This window comes from Pseudonaja textilis, chromosome 5, assembly GCF_049901715.1.
Source record: "Pseudonaja textilis isolate UNSWEBS1 chromosome 5, rPseTex1.2, whole genome shotgun sequence".
Taxonomy (NCBI): Eukaryota; Metazoa; Chordata; class Lepidosauria; order Squamata; family Elapidae; genus Pseudonaja; species Pseudonaja textilis.
In genome coordinates, this window is record NC_141994.1 from 41,071,255 (window position 1) to 41,092,838 (window position 21,584).

The 21,584-nt window shown below is 37.0% G+C and overlaps 1 protein-coding gene across 2 annotated transcripts in view; it reads left to right on the plus strand.

Moving 5' to 3' along the window:
• Positions 1 to 357: 357 nt before the first annotated feature.
• Positions 358 to 21,584, plus strand: part of PLXNC1 (plexin C1) — a 62,583-nt gene continuing 41,356 nt past the window's right edge. For both annotated transcript variants that reach the window (XR_015743845.1, XM_026698628.2), the window contains exons 1-6: positions 358 to 1,544; positions 12,266 to 12,394; positions 13,269 to 13,403; positions 16,282 to 16,382; positions 18,056 to 18,170; positions 19,024 to 19,180. Coding sequence is in view for 1 of the 2 variants with exons in the window: in XM_026698628.2 (XP_026554413.2) it covers positions 462 to 1,544; positions 12,266 to 12,394; positions 13,269 to 13,403; positions 16,282 to 16,382; positions 18,056 to 18,170; positions 19,024 to 19,180 (1,720 nt within the window). In the remaining variant the exon portion in view is untranslated. The remainder of the gene's footprint in view (positions 1,545 to 12,265; positions 12,395 to 13,268; positions 13,404 to 16,281; positions 16,383 to 18,055; positions 18,171 to 19,023; positions 19,181 to 21,584) is intronic.

Below are 21,584 nucleotides of genomic sequence, written 5' to 3' on the forward strand. Positions count from 1 at the left end.
TCAGCTGGGTAACGTTTTTTGGAAGGGGCACCCAGCGCCAGGGCCTGGGAGGAGCGGAGGCCGAAGACAAGAATAAGAATTGAACCCTCTGGCACCGACGAGGAGATCCACTCAGCCCCCACCCTTAAAGAACCAGCTGCCCTCAGCTCCGCCAGGACATTCCCCTGCACACATCTGCAGCAGCCCGTTTCCCGCCTAGGTGACAGCGAGCTCGAGGCTTCGGGAAGAAAGCGACAAGCACGTGGAGAGCCCCAGATGGCACGCCCTCAGTAGGAGGGAGGCAGGGAGAAAGGGAAGGAGGGGAGAGACGGGGTCGGCCCCGCATGTGAAGGAGGCGAAGCGGGCTTCCCACCTCCCAGGGAAAAAGAGGAACCGATGAGGCGCGAGGCAGCTGAGGCACAGAGGAAGCCACAGAGCGGGGGAAGGGCAGCCGCGGGAGCGGTTCCCTGCTCGTCCGAGGGATGGGGCGGGGCCGCAGCTGCTGGCATGTCGGTGGTGCCAGAGCCTCTCCCGCCAGCCGAGGAGCCCTAGGTAGCCGGGGGAGACAGAGGACCATGGCCCAAGGGCCGGGGGGCACGAGAAGGCAGCTGGCTCGCCGTGACCCTGGGAGCTCGGCTTTGCCCGCGCCGCCGCCGCCGCTGCTGCTGCTGCTGCTAGCCTGGGCTGCGGCGGGGGTCCGAGGGCAGGGCCCCCTCGAGTTCCCTCAAGCCGTTGCTAACCTGGCCGTGAGCGGGGAGCGCTTCCTGGTGGCCAGCGGCAACTGCTGGTACGAGGTGGCGCCTTCGCTGGCGTGGAAGGAGGAGCGCTTCTGCGAGAAGCCGGTCACCACCTGCGGGGAGACGGTGGCCTCGGTCAACAAGCTCCTGCTGCCCTTCGGTCGCGACCGCCTGCTCACCTGTTGGACTCAGCCGCGAGGCGTCTGCTATCTGCAGAACGTCACCGAAGGGAGCTCCAAGAAAGCGTTGGGCCAGGAATTGGTGACCTACGCGTCGGAAGGCGCGGCGGCCGGGCTGATGTTTTGCGAGGACAATTGCTCACATTGGTCCCTGCTCGTAGCCACGGCCCACAAAGTGAACCCCTGCACCGGTGAGCCCGCGCCGAGCATCGCCAACAAGGCGATCTTCCTCATAAAAGAAAGCGAGAAAAGCGTGGCCGAAAACAGGCAGGTGGCCATGAATGAGGTGCGCGACCTGCACTTCGAGGATGCCTTTCGCTGGCAGAAGAAGTACTTCTTTTTCCCTTATTATAACAACGACAAAGTGGAGGCCAAGATGCTCATCGCTCTGTACAAGAACACCTTCTGGTACAATAGCCAGATCCTGCGATGTGGCGCCGGCGGCAAAATTCTTTCCTCGGCGTACCTGGAGCAACACGAGCTCTGGGCCGGGATTTTCGGTTCGGCCTCAAGTCCCGCCGCCACCCCGACTTCCACGGCCCTTTGTATCTTTTCTCTTCAAAAGCTGCTGGAGAATGCGGAAAGCTGCGACTTCAAGGAGCCCCCCGCTTCCGAATTCCGTTCGGAATTTCATCCTCCAAAAACATGTGTGAGTACCTTGGGTTATTCGTTGGCCAGATGCCTGGCTAAATCAGCTACATTTAGGGTCGACTTGTTTAATTGTTACAAGCTATGTATTTATGTGAGGCAGGACCTCCGAAAGATAGGGAATATTTGGGCAGACTGCTCCCCACCCCAAAAAAGGCATAGCCTTCCATGGTTAGCAAGCAGATCACAATGGAAGCCAAAACTAAAAGGAAAGTTTAGCGTTTTCTGCAGGACCGTGCCATGGTGGGGTAAGATGTCTTTTCTGAAGGAGTGATTTCACTACTGTATTTTGCAGTGATGAGACGCAGGAGTCAAAAAGTTATTTCAGGTTCTTGCATTGTTATTGTTTTTCATTGGCTTCAATGAAAAAGAAACCCAGTAGATAAAGAATGCTAATGTAATGAGAAGAAAGCTGGCGGTGTGAGACTCTGGGGTTTGGAGATGCTTTGAAGGTATCAGTGAAGAAGAATGTAGCTCAGGGTTGAATTAAGGGTCTTTGGTGCTCTCTGAGCTTGGTTGTTTTCTTGCAGATGTTTCATTACCCAAGCTAGGTAACATCATTAGGATTAGCACTAGTACCAAGGTCTCCTCAATTAAAGGTACATTTATTCTTCTAAGTCTGTGGAAAGGGGGCACAAATAGAGACTAACCTGCAGGGAATGAAATTCCATGGATGAGGTTAGGCAGTTTGGATGATAAAATTCCTTTGGAGAAAAATCTTGGCATTCATGCTCGAAACCTCTAGCTGGTCCAAGCCAAAAGTGAAAGACTTCAATTATTTTATATCTAATCTTTCCACCAATGAACAGCAGTCCTCCGCATCCAGATTCAATTGGACTAAAAGCAATTATTTCTCTCTTTAATGGTGGAAAGCAATGAGTTCTAAAGTATTGATTGATTTTAGGATTTCTAGGGTCTTGACTGATATAGTTGACATTGCTATAAGAATCCTCTTCAGTTGCAGAATGAAATAATAGATTGGGAACTTTCAAGTGACCTTTTATATTGCTTCTATTACTCTTTGGTATATTTGTAAAAGTAATGACATCATTTAGAATGGCAGTGGTAGAAAATAATAAGAGTTCATTGCCTAGTTTAATATGTGTGATGATAATGGTAAAATTAGAGGAAAATATTTTTCTTCCTCAATTATGAATCTTAAGTTCATATGTTTTTTAAAGGATGGGTGATCTTTTCTAAGCAATTGTGACAATTGGCCTAATTTTACATATTCCCTGCAACAGATGCTGTAATTTAGTGTCTGTTAATTTCTTGCAGCCTCTTGCTTGGAAAAGAGAAACAAAGGTGTGAGGAAAAAGAATGGGAGAGAGAAAGGGGGAAGCAACAAAGGAGAATATTTGTAACTCAGGCTTGAAATGAGGGGTGATCATTTGATGCTCTCTGAGCTTGGTTGTTTTCTTGCAGATGTTTCTTTACCAAACTAGGTAACACCATCAATGCTAGCAGTGATGATATTACCTAATTTGCGTAATGAAACGTCTTCAAGAAAACAACCAAGCTCAGCACTAAAGACTCTTTAAAAAAGGAAGCATTGGAAAGAGAGAAATATTGTGTGTCCTTATCCACTTTTGACAGAAGACTGATTCCATGAAGTTGCCACATCCCACAGAAAGAAGAAATCCTCCCATCCCTTCCATCCTTAAAATTAATACAATCGTTCCTCTAGACATGAACCTCTATAGGGCTCTAAAGAATATAACAGGCTAATGATAAACACTCTTTTTAGTCTAAGCATATGTTGTGGCTGGGGCTGCCTTTTCCCCACCCTGAATATATTTCAGTCAAGTTTGGGCACTAAAACATTTTTCCTGCCAAAACCAAATAAACAGAATGTGGGGAAAAATTCAGTCCCATTATTTTTCTGGATATCTTGCTGCTTTTTGATGTCATCAAGGATGATACCCATTCAGAACTGTAATGTGGAATCTTTTATCTTTTACCAATTCCTAGAAAGCTGTGCTGGAATATTCAATCATACTGAAAATGCAACACAGTTTAGCTGGCTGTTGTATTCCTGAGGCTACTTAACATTGATCTTAAATTGGTGGCTAAAACTGTTTGTAGTGCATTGTGCTTTGTATGCAAATAATGCATGTATCAGTAACCATAATTTGTTTTAATCATACAGTAGTTTGGATAAAGTTGAATAACCACCAATAATATTGAGTCATATTTGCTTTAACTACTGTTTGAACATATTTGAATTAAAATTATAATTGGCTGGATTTATAAACATGCTTGTCTAATAAACAAGGAAATCACATCATAGTGTAGTGTGTAAATCCACCTTATTTTTCATTCTCTTATGTTATTTTAAAAAGTTATAATCATTCCATAAAGTCAAAGCAAGAGAGAGAAGAAAATAATATCAACATAAAAAAATAATTGGATAAAAGCTTATTCAAGCAGAAACTAACATGTCCCATACAGTAATATATTCAGACCCAATAGTTTCTGGCTGAAATTGCTATGGCACAGAATTTCCAAATTTTTTTGTAGTCCTAAGAGTTTAACAGGAAGCATACAATTGCCTGTAGGGACCATGTAATTTGTAAATGGAAGAGAGATTAACTCAATCCTTCAAAGATAAAAGGGCATTTCAAAAACACCATCTCAATGTCAGTGTCTGAGCACATGTGTAAGAGCTCCGAATAGGGGATACTATTGAATTTCCTAATCAATACCTTTGCGGGCAAATTTTCTAGGCATGTCAGTTTGAATGCCCTCCTAAGTAAGAGAGCAAGTATACAAGGAAAGTATTTGGGGATGCTGAAAGATGGATCCACAATCTCATTTGTAGCAGAGATCTGAGGTGTTTATACATCAAGATCAAAAATTCTTTGCTTGACTTTGCTCCAGGCTTTGTCTGAGCCTAATATATTTAGCCATATATATACTTTATACTAGATATACTTCAGCTAGATATACTTTAGCTAGAGAAACTACCTTAGATAATTTGGAAGTGATATGCTCCTTCCCTGGAAATTGTGTCTATCAATGCTCTCTGTCCATCAATATTAATTGGACTAGGAACTCATTCTCATAGATTTATTTGAGCTAGTACTTTTAACGGGGAGAGCTTCAAACAAGCCTTCGGAGATCCACATCCAGGTTCTCTCCCAAATAGGGCTGTGGTGGAGCTACAGATGCTGCCTTTATATTGCCAGAACAAAATTCTGGAAAACAATCAATGTGGCTGTATTTGCTAAGCAGTATGATAGCCTCTGTTATATTTGTTCAAACAACAATAACCAAACTGAACAGGTAAAATCCTTTGGACACCTGTTTTCAATTCTCTGTGTCCTGGAAATGTCAATCTTTAAATCTTACACTCCATGTTCAATAATCAGACATAGCCCTAAGTGCTAACTGCCTGTAGCAATTATTTTTTTTCAGAACTAAAGAATTAAGACTTTTGCTATACTTTATGTGTACAGTGCTGTGGATTTTTTTTAATTTTGTTTGTCAATTGCTTACAAGATAATAGGTATAAATAAAAACATAGTTATGAATACATGGATACATATAAGAAAAAATTAAAAAAACAATAGGACAGGGACGGTAGGCACATTGGTGCGCTTATGCACACCCCCTACAAACCTCTTAGGAAAGGGGTGAGGTCAATAGTAGACAGTTTAAGGTTAAAGTTTTTAGAGTTTGGGGAAGAAACCACAGAGTCAGGTAGAGGATTCCAGACATTGAGCACTCTGTTGCTGAAGTCGTATTTCCTGCAATCAAGTTTGGTGCGGTTAACCTTGAGTTTGTATCTATTGTGTGCTCTTGTGTTGTTATGGTTGAAGATGAAGTATTCATTGACAGGTATGCCAATATGTAAGACAGAGCATTTGTTTGTTGACATTTGAGTTGTCATTTGTTTGACCATTCTGAAGCATAGTCAAGCTCTTTTTGAAGGGTAGCAGTATTGTCTGTGGTGTTCAATAGCTTTACATCGTCAGTGAAGAGGACGCAGTTCCTCTTAATATGATCACAGAGGTCATTTATGTAGAGTATGAAGAGAGCTGATCCTAGAACCCTGCCTTGGGGGACACCACTGTTGACAGGTACAGAATTTGATAGGACGCTCCTAATTTTGACCATCTGTTGTCTGTTTGACAAGAATGCTTCTATCCAGTTATGCAGGTGTCCAGAGATACTGTAAGATTTTAGTTTTAGGAGTAGTTTGTCATGTACCACTGAATCAAAGGCTTTACAGAAGTCTACGTAAATTGCGTCTATTGCTTTGCCCTGATTGAGTTGTGTAGTCCATATGTTTTTGCAGTGTAAGAGTTGCAGATTGTAGGATAGTTTTTTTCTGAAACCAAATTGTTTATTAGAGAGTAGGTTGTTTGTGTTCCGGACTACCAGGCTCAAAAGCCTGCAACTCTGATTGGCCCACTAATAGCGGATCGTGATTGGTCACCCCAGATTGATCTGATTGGCTAGTAAACGGGCTGCCGCGATTGGCCCAGCCAAGCGCGGCAAACTCAAATCACTGTCATTGGCTGCCTAGCCACAGCCAGCCCTATATAAGGGGCTGCTGCAGCTGGGATAGTTTGCTCAGATCTGAAGTCACTAATAAAGAGCTGTTGTTGCTATCTGAGTCTTGTCTCCATTCTTGGACCCATCCTCCCAGATTTAACAGTTTGTCTCTAAGTGGAGGTTAATAATTGATTCCATGACTTTACAGGTGATGCAGCATAAAGAGATTGGTCTGTAATTTTCAACTAGTCTGGGGTCTCCCTTTTTGAAGATGGGGATGACAATGGCTTGCGACCATAGTTTTGGCAAGGAGCTGGTCCTGAAAGATTGTTTAAAGATTATGCTTAGAGGTTCAGCTACGGCAGTGAATAGCTTTTTTAAGAAGTAGGCACATATTCTGTCTGGTCCAATAGATAGAAATGGTTTTAGATTGCGTAGTGCTTTTTCAACATTGTCTTCTGTAAAATCGATATGTATTAGATCATTGTAGTTGTCTGTGGTTCGACTAGGAAATACTGGGCATGATCCATTGCTGTTTACAAATACTGAGCCAAAGAATGTGTTAAAGAAGTTTTGGATTTTAATTGTACTTATATTTTGCAGTTTTAATCTGTTTAAAATCCAGAAATATTAATTATATGGGATTTTTAAGGTGTTTAAATAGGTCAGTGGATCTTAGATCCAGATAATTTTCCTAAGTAAATATTTGTTGGAGGTTATATATTATTGCATTCTTACATTATTGTGTATGTATCATTGTGTATCCCTTATCTGGGACTGCCTTAAAACATTTTAATAAAAAGCCATTTAAAATATCAGTTGTTGTACAATAAAAAACATTTTTTTTGCTACTTTCCATGTTCTGCAGCATAAAATTTGAACCAATTTATAGGACAATATCCCATGTTGATCTCACCTGCATTTAATGTTCAGCAGATATGTGTGTGTGTGTGTGTGTAATAACACTGTACAATATAATATTATATCCAATTGTTTTGGTATTAACTACAAGGAATATATTCCATAGTCCGATAATATAATTTCTGTTTTCTAAAATCTTCACAATTCTTAAAATTGGCTTATAATTTTAGTAGATATACTTTTGCAAATTTCATATTGAGGAATTGTTATTTCCTGCAGCAATTATTCCCCTTTATATATAATATACTAACTTGATACCTGTGCTTCACTACAAAACTATATGGTTGGAGTTAGTTTTTGGGGAGAAAAATAAAGTGAGGGGAATTCTGCCTACCAGCATCCATCAGTATTCATCTGGCTAGTATCCGTCAGTGTGTGAGAGAGTTGAGGGCTGTTTGAAAAGTGAAACAGTATTTGCTGTATGAGCAGGAAGGGGATGGTAAGGAGCCTGGGCATGGCTTAGCTCAACTGTTCTGCACTAAAGCTGCTTGGTGCTGTGAAATTAAAATTGAAATTCTTCTCCTCTGCTTGTGTTTTGCATTTGCAACAGAGTTCTTTTCAGGTGGGGAGGGGGACTAGAACTCCTTAGCATCAGAGCGTGTTAGTAATAATATATAAAATAGTAATGCTCTGATGATCATTTCGATAAAGCGTTTCTTAGTGAGAACCTAGAAGCCAAGAGGAACATACATGCCAAATTTCAAGTTTGTAGGCTTTACAGTTCTGGAGATTTTGTGATGATGCGTGAGTGGTATTTTGCTTTTATATATATAGATTGTATTTTAATATTATTCTGTTTCAACTTTCCATCACCTAAAGGAGCTGAAAGTGCAATTTAGACAATTATAGAGTAGGCTAAGCTGGTGCATGTCAGATAATGTTATTTTTAACAGTCTTCTATATATAAGAAATGTTAAAATTAGTTCAGATCTTGGAGTTTTTATATGTATAAAGAATAAGCAAATGTGATCCTGAGGATGACTCAACCAATATTAAATACTACGAAGCCTCACTGATTTCAGTTGAAATGATTTCAACTTTTTAAAATTTCTATTATAGACAGTGGGTTTAAAAATACTTATCATTGGTAAATAGCAAAAAATAATGTCTAACTAACCGAACATATATTGCAAAAGATCATGTGACATTACTCAATAGAGGAAGAAGGAACTTGGAATTGGTAACTTGGAATTGGTAACATACAATTTAGATGATTTTTATAATTTAAATGATTGATTATAATTTAATCAATCAACTTTTATTGTCAGAGTACAACATATGTACAATGAGGTTAGCTGAGCCTCCCTTCGTGCACACACCTCCAACACAACTCACAGTGAGGACAGAAGTCCCTAATCCAGTCACACCATGTGACCTTGTTGCACAATGCACCGGCCCTGCAAGTCTATCATACTATGTTGACATGAAGTTATTTTCCGTTCAGGAGTCTGACAGCCCACAGATAGAAACTGTTCTTCAGCCTGTTGGTGCAGCTGGCTGTGCTTCTACATCTCCTACCCAATGGTAGGAGAGTGAAGAAGTGCTGACCAGGGTGTGAGTCGTCCCTGAGAATTTTCCTCACTCTTCTAAGGCAGCAAGCCCTAGCGAGGTCATCTAGTAGTATCAGGGAACAGCCCATGATGTTTTGTGGTGTGCTCACCACCCTCTGTAATGTCTTTCTGTCCATGGCTGTCAAGCCAGCATACCACGCCGTAATGCAATATGAAAGGGTGCTTTCTATAGTGAACCGATAAAAGAAGGTCATCAGTCGTTGTTGCCTTCAGAAATTTGGAGCTTCATCACTGGAAGCTTTCAAGAAGAGACTGGACAACCATCTATCAGAAATGGTGTAGGGATTCCTGCTTGGGTGGGTGGGGTTGGACTAGATGACCTACAAAGTCCCTTCCAACTCTGTTAATCTGTTACGTATCTGTTAAGATAGAACAGTAAGCAATATTTCTTATTTAATTTAGTTAATTTATTCTTTTTTTATTACACTTTATTAAACCATTAAATTCAAACAATTCAAATGAAATTTAAAATTATTAATACAAGCAAAGTACATCACAGTTTTGCATTGTAATATAATATGGAAGAAAAACAATAAGCAATAATAATAACAGTAAAAGCAGTAGTAAAATGATAATAAAAAAAAATCATAGTGAAATTAGGAGATCATTAAAAGGACCGAGGAAAATAAAATACGTTTCTCTGGCAGAAAACACAATAAAGATAGCACCAGGTGTGTCTCAGCTGCTATAGCATTCCTAAGTCAGAGAGCACCAGTAGTCCTCAGGTTATGACCATTCATCCAGTAACCATTCAAGGTCGTGATGGCCCTGCATGAGTGGGACTTATGATTGAGTTCCAGCCATCACAGTGTTCCTTTGGCCATGTAATCACAATCTGGGAGCTTGGTGCGTGACTTGCAATTATAGTGTGGCAGCAAGCCATAGTCATGTGATCATATTCCCTGTCAGCTTCCCACATGAAAAGTCGATGTTTTTAGTTTTTGTGTTGTCTCACTTAAATAATGACAGCAAGCATTATCTTGAGACTTGTAACTAAATTTTCTGGTATCCATGCTGTTAATCTTTCAGCAGCATCATGTATTTATCTCATTTTTAATCCTGCATTATTAATTTTATAAGTAACTCAAAGCGGCGAAATACATTTTGACATGGGTTAGACTGAGAGTGTGATTGGCAATCTTTTGCTTCCCCATACATTTCTAGGGGTCTCAGAAATTTTAGTAATTTGTATGGAGGTAGCGTATTATATATAAATCAGTTTAAAGTAATTTTCCTGATCCTTGATATAGACTGTAACATGGAATTCCTTCAAACTGTGTATATGTGATATTAATTTTTAAATCTGATTCTTTGAGTGATCACATCCAATGATTTATAACAGAATATGTGTTTTGAATTCTGAAGATTCTAACCTAAGGTGATATTCACTCCTAATTCTGAAAACATTGCCTAGAAAAGATAACAATGATATTATTTAGGTTTATTTCTTTGTCATCATCCTGAGGAATAACTCTTCCAATATGTAAGAACTGCAGGATAAGCAATCTCCCAGATTTAAATCTATTTAAATTAGATTTAAACATCCAATCTCCCCAGCTTTAAACCTATTTGTCTTGGGGGAAATTGTATATCTAGATTCTGGGACCTGATAATATTACACTTTTTGGATGTCTAAATAGGAAAGTATTTTTATAGAGAACAGAGTACTTCAAAAATGAGCAGCTGTCTTCTGTTCCCAGTCATTTATTTGGCATCATAATTGTATTAGGAAGTACCGGTATCGACAGGATGATTCTTCTTATGTTCTCTATTTAAATAATAGAACTGGTAATGAACTGTGAAAATATGGCTTCAATGGAGAATATAATGCATAACGAGAGTGATCCCTGAGTGGTCTTTTATATTTAGCCTGGAACTAAGCATGGCATGGTTCATGTCATCCCCAATCCATATCTGAGGGAGATTAAGGTTGACCCTAGGTGCTCTGGTATTAAAGTTGTTTTCCCCTTTAAGTGGGTAAGAAGTTTAAACAGAGATATGCACTGCAGGATATGCCAGATGCTCCAAAAACCTAAAAGGATCATATTAAAGTTGTGTTTCTTTTTCTGTGGCATATTTCTATGCCACTTGATATTTATATCACAAACAATGCTGAAAGGATAACTTAAAAACAACTATTAAACCAAATTGTGTCACTTGGTTATAGAGAGAAAACTATTATGCCAAATGGTAGTAAATAATAGACAATACAGAGAAAATCTAATTCAGCTTTTTCTGATTGATATTCTGTGTTAACTGAGAATTATGAAATGTATTACAGCTGGTTAAAGGAGATTGGAGTAATTGATCAACACTTTGGTTTACAGCAATGTAAAAATCATCTGACACATTTTAACAGTACTATTAAATATGAAGGCTTTTTATTAACTTAACTACAAATATAATAACACAATAAAGTTGTCATAAATAATTATTCAGAACCATAAATAGAATTTTAAGGAATACATACAAAACTGTTATCAATAAAAGATAATAGAGGAGCTTTGTCGTTTTAAAATAGATTTTTTATTATGATTCCATGAGCCCTGGAAACAAAGAGCCACATAAAATGAAATTATAAAAGGCATTTCGGAAAAGGAGGTGAAAGATTTTGTACAGGATTTCCAGTTTTTTTACTTTCTTGTAGCACTGTGAAATATTAAAGAAAAAGCAACAAACATGGAGGGCATAATATAAATATTAGATTTAGTTGCATTATAAGAAAAATTAAATTTCAAAATGGTGACCCATACATCGGAAAAATAAATGTATTCTACTGAATGGTTTCCATTTACCTATAATTCTTTAGACACTAATATACTATATACATTGTTGGATTACCTATGTTTTCTTATTTCCTCTCCTTAATGTATTATGGGAAAGAGGAGTAGGAGTCTTCACTAATTGTATTATGAGTACTTTCACAATCTAAAAATGCCGCAAATTTTTTGGTATTAAATGTTATGAAAATTATACATTAAATGATATCCAATCTCATAACTACATTACATGATCACCTCTGAATACAAAACCCATAATGTGTAGTTTAGCCTTCTTCAATCTAGTGCCTTTCAGATATTTTGGGGTATCTTCTTTCAAAACAGAATAAATTATTGAGAGCAAGGAATTCACACATATTTACATTTCTGACCTTCACATTTTCTGGTTTTTATGTTTCAGTCTCTATGTTATTGCTTTAATATTCCTTCCTCCTCCTATTTTCCCCACCACAATGAACCTGTGGGTTGAGAGAGCATGACTGGTCCAAACTCACAGAATTGACTTTTCATGGCTAAAGAAGGACTTGAACTCACAGTCTCCTGCTTTCTTGCCTGGGGCCTTAACCACTAGACCAAACTGGCTCTTTATGTAGTCTACTTCTTCCTGCATTTTTTGGATTCACATAGCTAAGCAACAAACTAGCTAGGCTAATCAGGCATTATTAATTAAGAAAAGATGCTTCTAAGTACATGCTTGCTTCAGTGTTTCAGATTTTTCTCTGATCTAATTATGCTGATTTTTTTTAAAAAAGTATATTAAATATATATTATATTAATCCTAATGAAAAATTTAATAATATTGAAGTCTACTTGAGATAAAATACCACTCAACATCTATAATATGGCAACTAATCTTCCCACAGATATTGATAGCTACTGAATATTTCTTCTTTTAGTTATGATTTAATGGTGTATACTAAAGTTTTGTTTCTTTGTTCATTCTGTTTCAGGTAAAAGTTACATGGCCAATGAACAATTCAACTTCTCTGAATCATTTTAATTTGGTTTCAGTTTATGCTACTGTGCTTCTAAACAAGACTGTTTTATTTTTAGGGACAGGAAATGGGCAGCTATTGAAGGTAGGTTATGCCATAAATCATTATGATTTCAATAGTTCATACATCAGGTTATGTATAATTGCAGAAAACAGTGTTCATATTTGAATCAATTTTTTTCAATAGGTTTTTAATAAAAAAATTAATAGTATTAATATAAATAATCAGTATACTTAGTTTTTAAGAACTCACAAATAATCTGCACATACAATTTATCTTTTTTTTAGTGAAGTAAAACAGGTTGGTGCATGCATTTGCACATTTGCACTATTTGCACATTTCGAGCTTTCATTTTCTATAAATTAAATAGAAAAGATTTTGAAGGAAGACAGATTTTATATTGTTCACTATAACTTTGCATTTGAAAAAAATCTTTTTTAAAAATACATTGTTTGCTATGGTACATTTGATTTAATAATATATTCATTTGATTTAAACGTGGTATTTTGAACAAGGCATAGAACTTACATATGCTACAGTTTACAAATTGGCAAGGCTGGGCTCATACATTAAGCCACTATAAGTTACATAATGATTTTGTACAATGTTGGAAGATAGTATATGTTTTTACTATAACAACAGCATCTATAACTGTTTACACTCTTTTCAGCCTTCTATTTTATCTATCTATCGATCTATCTGTCTGTCTGTCTGTCTGTCTGTCAGTCTTTCTATATATCTCTATCTATCTATCTATCTATCTATCTATCTATCTATCATCTTTTTATTAAATAATTTTACAAGATAAAAATCAGCCTTAATCTTTTTCCTCAACAGTTATTTAAGACCACACGGGAAAAGAAGTTGTGATGAGGAATAGGTGGCAAAAGAGTACAGGACAACTCTATTCCAAACTGTTTGCAAGCTTATGTTCATTAAATATATCCTGTTTTTATAGATTGTCCTTGATGACAAAATGAAGCCAAATTGTCCAGAAATTTTATATGAAATTAAGGAAGAAACACCCATTTTCCATAGGCTTGAACTTGACCCTACGGATCAGAATTACATCTATCTACCATCTAATAATATGGTTGGTTGAATTCTAAATTACACTCTAGAATTCCATTTATATGCTGTTTTCAAAGTTGTATATAAAACTTCATTTAGCCAAGTATTGAAGGCCAGCAAAGCAATTGCAAATATTCAAATTTTTTTCTAGTGAAGTTTTATGATAAAAGGATACTGGAAAGCCCATGGAAAAAGTTTAGAGAATTATGAAAAATTACTACACACTGGATCTTTTTTGTGGGGTAGGGGGAGGACTTTGGAAGATTCTTACATCATCAGGTCCTAAGAGTCACCTCATCCTAGTAATTTAATATTGGAAATATTGTCCCTTTTCACATTCTGCAGTGTTCACATTCTTTCACTTTACTCCCCATTTCACTGCCTTTATTTATCTTATTCCACATTGTGATTGGTCCAGGACATCAACATTATCAGTCTTTTTTTGTGTAAGATGACTTAGCATTATTCCAACTCTTCATTGATATGGAGTAAATACTGTACACTAGAAGGTCAAAGGCTCAATTGCAATAGCACTTAGACTTACCACTGCTTTACAGTGCTTTACAGCCCTCTTTAAGCCGTTTACAGCTTATTGCCCCCAACAATTTGTGTCCTCATTTACCCACTTTGGAAGGATGGAACATTGAGTCAACCTTGAGCCTGGTGAGATTCGAAATGCTAATAATGATTTCATAGGATTAATACAGACCATCTGAGTTTAACAAAAATTATTATGAGCAACCACAATTACAATTTTTCCACATTAAAACCTAAAAAAGTTGATATCTGAAAAAATACATTTTTCTAAGTCTATAAAATACTTAAGAGCAATAATTAATCCAATCTTCCTAGAAATAGGAAAATGGACTCAGAGGTTGGCCAGAAGTATATTTCAAAATGAATTTTAGCAGTAGTTTCCTAGGTGAATTTGCCTGTAGTTAGATATCTACAAAATAATTAAATACAACATTAAAACATTAATATAGCAACTCACTACATTTCAATTTCAGTTCACAAATAAAATATAGAGCCTCTGCAATGAAAATGGCTCATAAGATTTAAAACAATAATTAAAAGTTATACTAATTTGAAGCTACAGTGTGGGTGTGTGTATGTTTAATGATATACTGTACATGTGTGCGTTTTAACAAGGCAAAGACTATAAATATCGAATGGTAATTAAAAAAAAATAAAAGTAGTAAATAGTAAGAAAAGAAAATAGAAAAAAATAAAAGTTATAAGACAGAGTCTTCCTAACAATGGTTATAAATGCATTTATTTTACCCTCTATTTCTAAAGTTACATCAAAGTGTTCTTGTTTCCATAATTTACTTTTTCCAATCATTAACGTCATAGATCATTTTTTTCTTTCTATAGCAAAAAGTCCATAAGGAGTTTCCAGCTACTAATAAATGTAGATGTTAATCTTTCTTTAATCAAACCAGTCAATTTTGCCATTTCTACTACTTTTGTCTTCTTCACCAAACATTCCGTCATTGTGTTTGAACAGGGATGTCAAACTCAATTTCATTGAGAGTCATATCAGGGCTATGGTTGACCTCGGGAGCCAGCCAGGCATGGCTGACTGGGTGGGCATGGCCATCTTGCTGTCACTCACTGGCTGTGGCTGACTGGGTGGGCATGACTGACTAGGTGGCTGTGGCCATTTTAACCCCACTCCCCAAACTGCTGGCATGTTTCCTCTGTGCACTGGGTAGACCGGGCCAAAGCCACGCTGACTGAATGTGATCAAAATTCAGCCACTTATAACCACAGGGACACTCCAACTCCTTCCCTCCTATCATCTTTCACCCTCTTGGCCACCCTGCACAGCATCACAAACCTCGGCAGCAATGGCAGTCCTGAGGCTGAAGTAGAGACCTGAAACTTTGGTAGTCTCAGCCAGCTGCCATTGCCCCAAGCCTCTGCCATTGCTTCCGTTGCTTTTCCCGTAAAGGCCCTGATGTGCCTAGCTGTCTTTGCCATCTTTCTCTTGCAGCTAGCTATGCCAAGCCTTCTTTTCGAGGCCAGTCAGACTGTTCTCCAAATCACTCGAGGCATTGTGCAAATAGTGGTTCCCTTTCTCTCAATGCTTCAGAAACCCTTTGGAAGTTCTTCCAAACTATCACAAGAACAAGGTGCCTGCTGTTCTCCAACTAGGGCTCCCATTCTCATGAGACTTGTGGAAATTGGCTTCACATGGTCAGCAGTTACCTTGCATGCTAGATGATAGTAATTTCTCCTATTTCAGTACATCCTTCTTAATTCCAGGCTTTTACATAATTGTTCTGCAATAAAATACAATTCATGCTAGTCATAGTAATACATACGTATTTCAAGAAAAATATTAAAACTGGTTATTTCCAACCGTTCCCTTTGTTTTTCCATTTTCAAATTCTTTGTAAGCATCTTCATCTTTTGCTTGCTAATTTTAAAAGTAGCTATTATCCCCAAACTGTTTATATTTTTATTAATATTTCTATTAAGGATCTTCTAAATTATCACCATATCATTAGAAAACACCTATAATTTATATGTTTCTCTTTTAATCCTAGAATTCATTCCAGAATCAACCCAGAATCAATATAAACTAGCAGCCAGAGACTTGTTATTTGTCAGCCAGCTTTTGCCAGCCAGGATAAGTTCAAATCAAGTTCACAAATAGTTATTTGTAAAAGACTGAAAAAGTGAGAAATTGGTATCAACATACCCAAAAAACACACCTTATTCTAGTAACCTAATGAGGCATATTTGTTTGACTACCTCCCTATATTTTTAAGAGTTATAACTTTTAAAATAGTTATTATTTTTTTGTGTATCTCAAACTCATAAAAATATTATTTGTTTTGCTTGGAATGGCTGATAAAGAATTTGCAAAAAATACTTTTTATTTTTTTTAGATTAGGAGAATACAGGTTGCAAATTGCAACAAATATATTTCCTGCAGAGATTGTTTATCTGCAATGGACCCACACTGTGGATGGTGCCACACAAAGAAAAGGTAATTATCCTTGTATTAATATTGTAAAACAACATAATTAATATTTCATGGAGAGTCTGAATGCCTGTTCAAAATTATGTGTGTTTTAAAAGAAAGAAAAAGGAAGGAAGGAAGAAAAAAGAAAGAAAGAAGAAAGAAAGATTATTTTATTTATTTTATTTATTTGTTTGTCATACATATACAAGATAACAAGTATAAGATGAACATAAACAAGAACAAAGGGAGTAAATACAGATAAATGGGGACAGTAAGACAGGGACGGTAGGCGTGCTGGTGAGCTTATGCACGCCCCCTTTAAGGACCTCTTAGGAATGGGTGAGGTGCATTGTAGACAGTTTGAGATTGAAGCTGTGAGGGGTTGAGGCTGTAACAATGGAGTCGGATAGGGCATTCCAGGCGCTGAACATTCTGTTGCTGAAGATGTATTTTCTGCAATTGAGTTAGGAGCAGTTTACCTTGAGTTTGTATCGGTTGTTTGCCCGTGTATTATTGTGATTGAGGCTGAATAAGTTGTTGACAGGTAAGACATTGTAACAGACAATTTTGTGTACTATGCTTAGATCGGACCTCAGGCAGCGCAGTTCTAGATTGTCCAGGTCCAAAATTTCAATCCTGGAGGCATAGGGAATTCTATTGTGAGTGGACAGTGGAGTACTTTTCTCGAGAAATATCTCTGAACCTGTTCAATTGTGTTAATATCTGATATACAGTGTGGATTCCAGGTAGACCAGCTGTATTTGAGAATTGGTCTGGCAAAGGTTTTGTATGCCCTAGTTAACAATTCAATGTTGCCAGAGAAGAAGCTTCACAAAAGCTATTTTTGTGCTTCATAGGGATTTTTACTAAGGCAGGGATTCTCAGACTTTCCAATTATGTGACTCCTAAAAATTATAAATGAATTTCTGCCAAAATATATTTCAGTATTTATTGCACATTGACTTTCTTTTTAGATGGACCAGTCTATGGACATTCTTTAGAACTTATGTTCAGGAAAAAAATAAAGGCATGTCTTTGCTCCAAAGAATATTGTATTCCATAACAGTGTTCAAACAAAGCAAGATCTTTGCTTAAGATCTTTTTAAGTGCCCGAATGAGAGAAATCTGAAGTTGTATTTAAGGTTCGCTTAGTTTTTTCAAAGCAAAATAAATAATGCTGTTCATCCCAGAGATAGCTTGCATGCCAGCTTTAAAAAGAAAATGATGCTGTTTTCCCAGAATATAGGGATTACCAGTCCCTGCTAGCAATTGTGAGTGCTATAGGCTCCCAAAATTTCAAATTTAGGACTTTCCAGATATGAACTTCAAGCCATTACATTGAGCCCTGGTTTTAGCTGTTTTGTAAAATGATTTTTAGAATCATAGAAATCCAAACAATACCAATATGCAACAATAAGCAAATGCAGCAGAGTGTGATAATCTGATTAGGCTAATCTGTTTTTTAGGAATGCTTACATTGCTTGCAGAAACAGTACAGTAACTTTTTTTTTACAAAAATAGCTGAATCGAAATGGGGTAGAACCCCCAAACCATATTTGATGTAAAACACATCCTTTTAACCTGTTATGAACTGAGGAAAAAAATTAAAATGACTAGTGAAAAACAGTGTGAATTGCTATATAGAGTCAAAACATCTTTTAGTATTTCCATAACAAATACACTTGTATTTTCTTCAGCTGCACTTTAAAAGGAAAATGTCCATTTTCTAGTAACTCACCTAACTGGGTAAATATTTCATATGGCATAGATAAGTGCCTGAAAATCTACACTTCTCAACTCAAAAATAATAAGGTATGTAATTCATAATTCTCTATTCATAGATTAAAATGAGTAATAGTAATAAAATGGTTAGCAATGGTGATTTTGAGACTGTGATGATAATGCATTATTGTAGTGTTCCGGCCATATGAATAAAAATATTGCCCATTTTCTCTGTTTTTACCAATGAAACCTGTTGCAGGGTTGTGCAATTGTAAGATCAGTGGCCCTCAGTAATTTTTATAATCTCCTCTCATTGTGCCAATAAAAGTACAATAATGGATCAGATCTCTATATAGTCATGATTATAATACTTTGCCTTTGGATCCAATCCAGTAAATTAAACACAAGTACATAAAAATGGAAATAATGGTAATACGGAATTGTATATTTAATTAATATTTTTGCTGCTGTTGGAGAACAGTACATCCTTGTTCTGTAGAAAGTAACCCGTGCCATAGAGATTTCCTACCAGTTGTACTTATCATACCAATACTATTTGTATTTTATGACTTTTAAATTTCTAAATATCCATCTGTATTAAAAGGATATACAAAATAGATTAACCAGTGTAGCTAACTTGGCACTCTCTAAATCTATGATCATCATAGGGATGTACTTTAATTTTCAAGTAATTTTTTTCTACATTTTAAACAAAAGAAGCCATGCATCTATACTGTATAATGCTAAATCATTATTAAAACTGGGAACAGAAGGAAGGAAATCTGTATAGATGCTGTTTCATAGTTGATTATTTGGATTTAATCATTAAAGTTGCACAGATTTCATCAGATTTCTACTTCCTCGCTCACTGTCAGGATAAAATTGGCAATTTTATAATTAGCACTGAATAAATTTATTGTTTTCAATGTTTTTATTCTTTTAGGTTCATGTGAGAGTAGATGTAAATTCTTTTGGTCTTTCTGAAGCACATTCCCATTGTAAGATGTTAAATGCAAGGACCAATGAAATTCTTTGTAATGTGAATCAACACCATCTAAATTGTTCCTGTAATATAACATTTAAAGATCCATCAGAGAAAGGTGAGTTTCTTTATATTTCAGCTTTGTAAGTTGATATTTCTATATCTTGTAATATCTTTTCTCCAGTTATACATACAAATTACTCTTAAAGATTGAACTCAGTGCAAAGGGAGGTTATATTACAATATTATTTAATATTTATATTGCATATTCATCATAATCCCATTTAGATTCAGCTATATCATAAAGCATTACTTAATGTAACAATGAATTCAGTTAAGTTATTAAAAATGCTCCTCTGGTTGATGTGTGAAAAACCTGTGTGAAAAAAAAACACTCCACATTCCAGCCTTAAATCATGGAAGTGAGGCCAGCTTAAGAAAGCCCTTTCCAGATTCCACTTTCTTCTACTTTGGCCATGGTGATGGCCTGATATATGGTTATATTATGTTTACCATATTTGATGGATTCCACTACTTCTTTACCCCTCCTATGCCTGACAGGAAAACAAGCAACAGTGACACAGGGCGGCTTTCAAGGACACATGGCTTTCAGTAACAATTCTTTTGTATAAGCTTCCTTATAGTTGACAAGGGAGTGAAGAAGAGAAGACAGGAATAAAATGACAGAAGGAGCACAATTACCATTTTGCCTTGGACTAGAAGGCAAAAATGTAATATCGTGTCCATTTTACCTAATTTGAAAAAGAGAGAAAGAAAAAAAGACCCACCATTTCACTGTTCCAATGTTCTATCATGTAACTTAAAAAAAAAAAAAGCTAGCATTTTATTTCTCTACGAATGAACATGTAAAATAAGTTGTTGGCCATGAAGGGTTGTAACCAGCTATAGGATGGGAGTGGACATTCCTGCAACAGGGAATCACAGCTGGAGTAGAGTGGGCTACCTGCAATGAAATGAAGCGCAGAAGACAACATAGACAGCATTGCTAGTATGAATGTAATTTTTTTAAAAAAAAATCCCTATACAGAGCAACAAAAAACAGCTGGAGGTTGCCTTTCTGGATGGCTAGAGATAAATACAAAGAATGAGACAACTTACCACAGCCAACTCACTGCTGCCAATTCACGATGTCCAGCTCACCATGGGACAACTCATTGAAGCCAATTCACCATGGGAAAACTCACTACTGGACATTCAACAATTTTATTTAATTATTTTAAATAATTAAAACATTATTTTAATTTTTGCCATTCACCTTTCATTTTGTCCTTCCTTTTACATCATTTCTTTGATGATTCTATTTCACATTTTTTTTGATATTATATAACCTTTGTCCGATGGCAAATTGTCCCATGGCAAGTTGGCTGTGGCCCGTGATGAATTGTCATGTGGCAAGTTGGTCATGGCAAGTTGTCCTAGACCTGATGTCAACACGTTTTCCTGCCCTTAAGAGTGCCCAGTGGCTCATATTCACATGGGGTGGGGGGGGGGGAAGCTGATTCTTCAACTCAATCCTCGATCACACTACATAGATGGTTAAAATAAATTGAATCATAATCCTGGTTGGCAACGATAATCTTTTTAGTTAGTTCCAGTTCTAGCATTCTGACCTTGGCCATTATGCCACAGAATATGGACTTTTCCACCCAGCCTAATTTTTTTAAATTAGGAATCATAGTTAAACTTTCATGGATTGTCCACTAGTTTACTTCTTGCTAGTTTACTTCTTGCAGCTAGTATCAACCATATACCCTTCTTTAAAAAATACACCCATTAGAATCTAAATTATATGTCAGCTAATATAAACATGAATCAGATTACAAACATGTGTTTCTGGCAGAGGTTCATTTCTTTAAGTGTTTCCTGAAAGATAGAAAATCAATATTTGAGCCACTTTAAGACATTGGGCCTTCCCCCACTTGCATCTAACCACACCATAACTTGCATCTAACCACCCCTGGCAACATTATTATTGTCTGATACTGACCTAATCCCTTGATATTATCTGAGGCAGCTTTCAAGTATCTTTAACTCTTCTGGTTTTAAAGTGGGTTTTTCTTCTTACCACAACATATTTGTTGCAGTGGATATAAACTGACAAGTTTTGCCAATCATCCTGGCAGGGGTGTATTAAAGTGATCCCAAGAGAAAGGTTTGACTTGACTTCTCTTAACCACTTTAGAAGGGTTAAGATATTTTAGGTTGATGTGGGCTCTGCCACTCTCCTCTGGTTCCTGGGTATTGTCCTCCAGGGCCATTCTGATTTGGGCAGCAAGACTGAAAGAGTTCAGATCTTTCAGTCTAATCTCTAGCCTTCTACTACTTGCAGATCTCTGAGCTGATTCATATTTTAAATTAGCTAATCAAAAGAAACCAGCTGTCTACACACTACAGAGCAGGGGTATCAAACTCACATGACACATTGTCATTACCTGATGTATCTCAACTATTTTCCCCTTCATTAAACCAGGGGTGGGCATGAGTTTGAAACCCCTGCTATA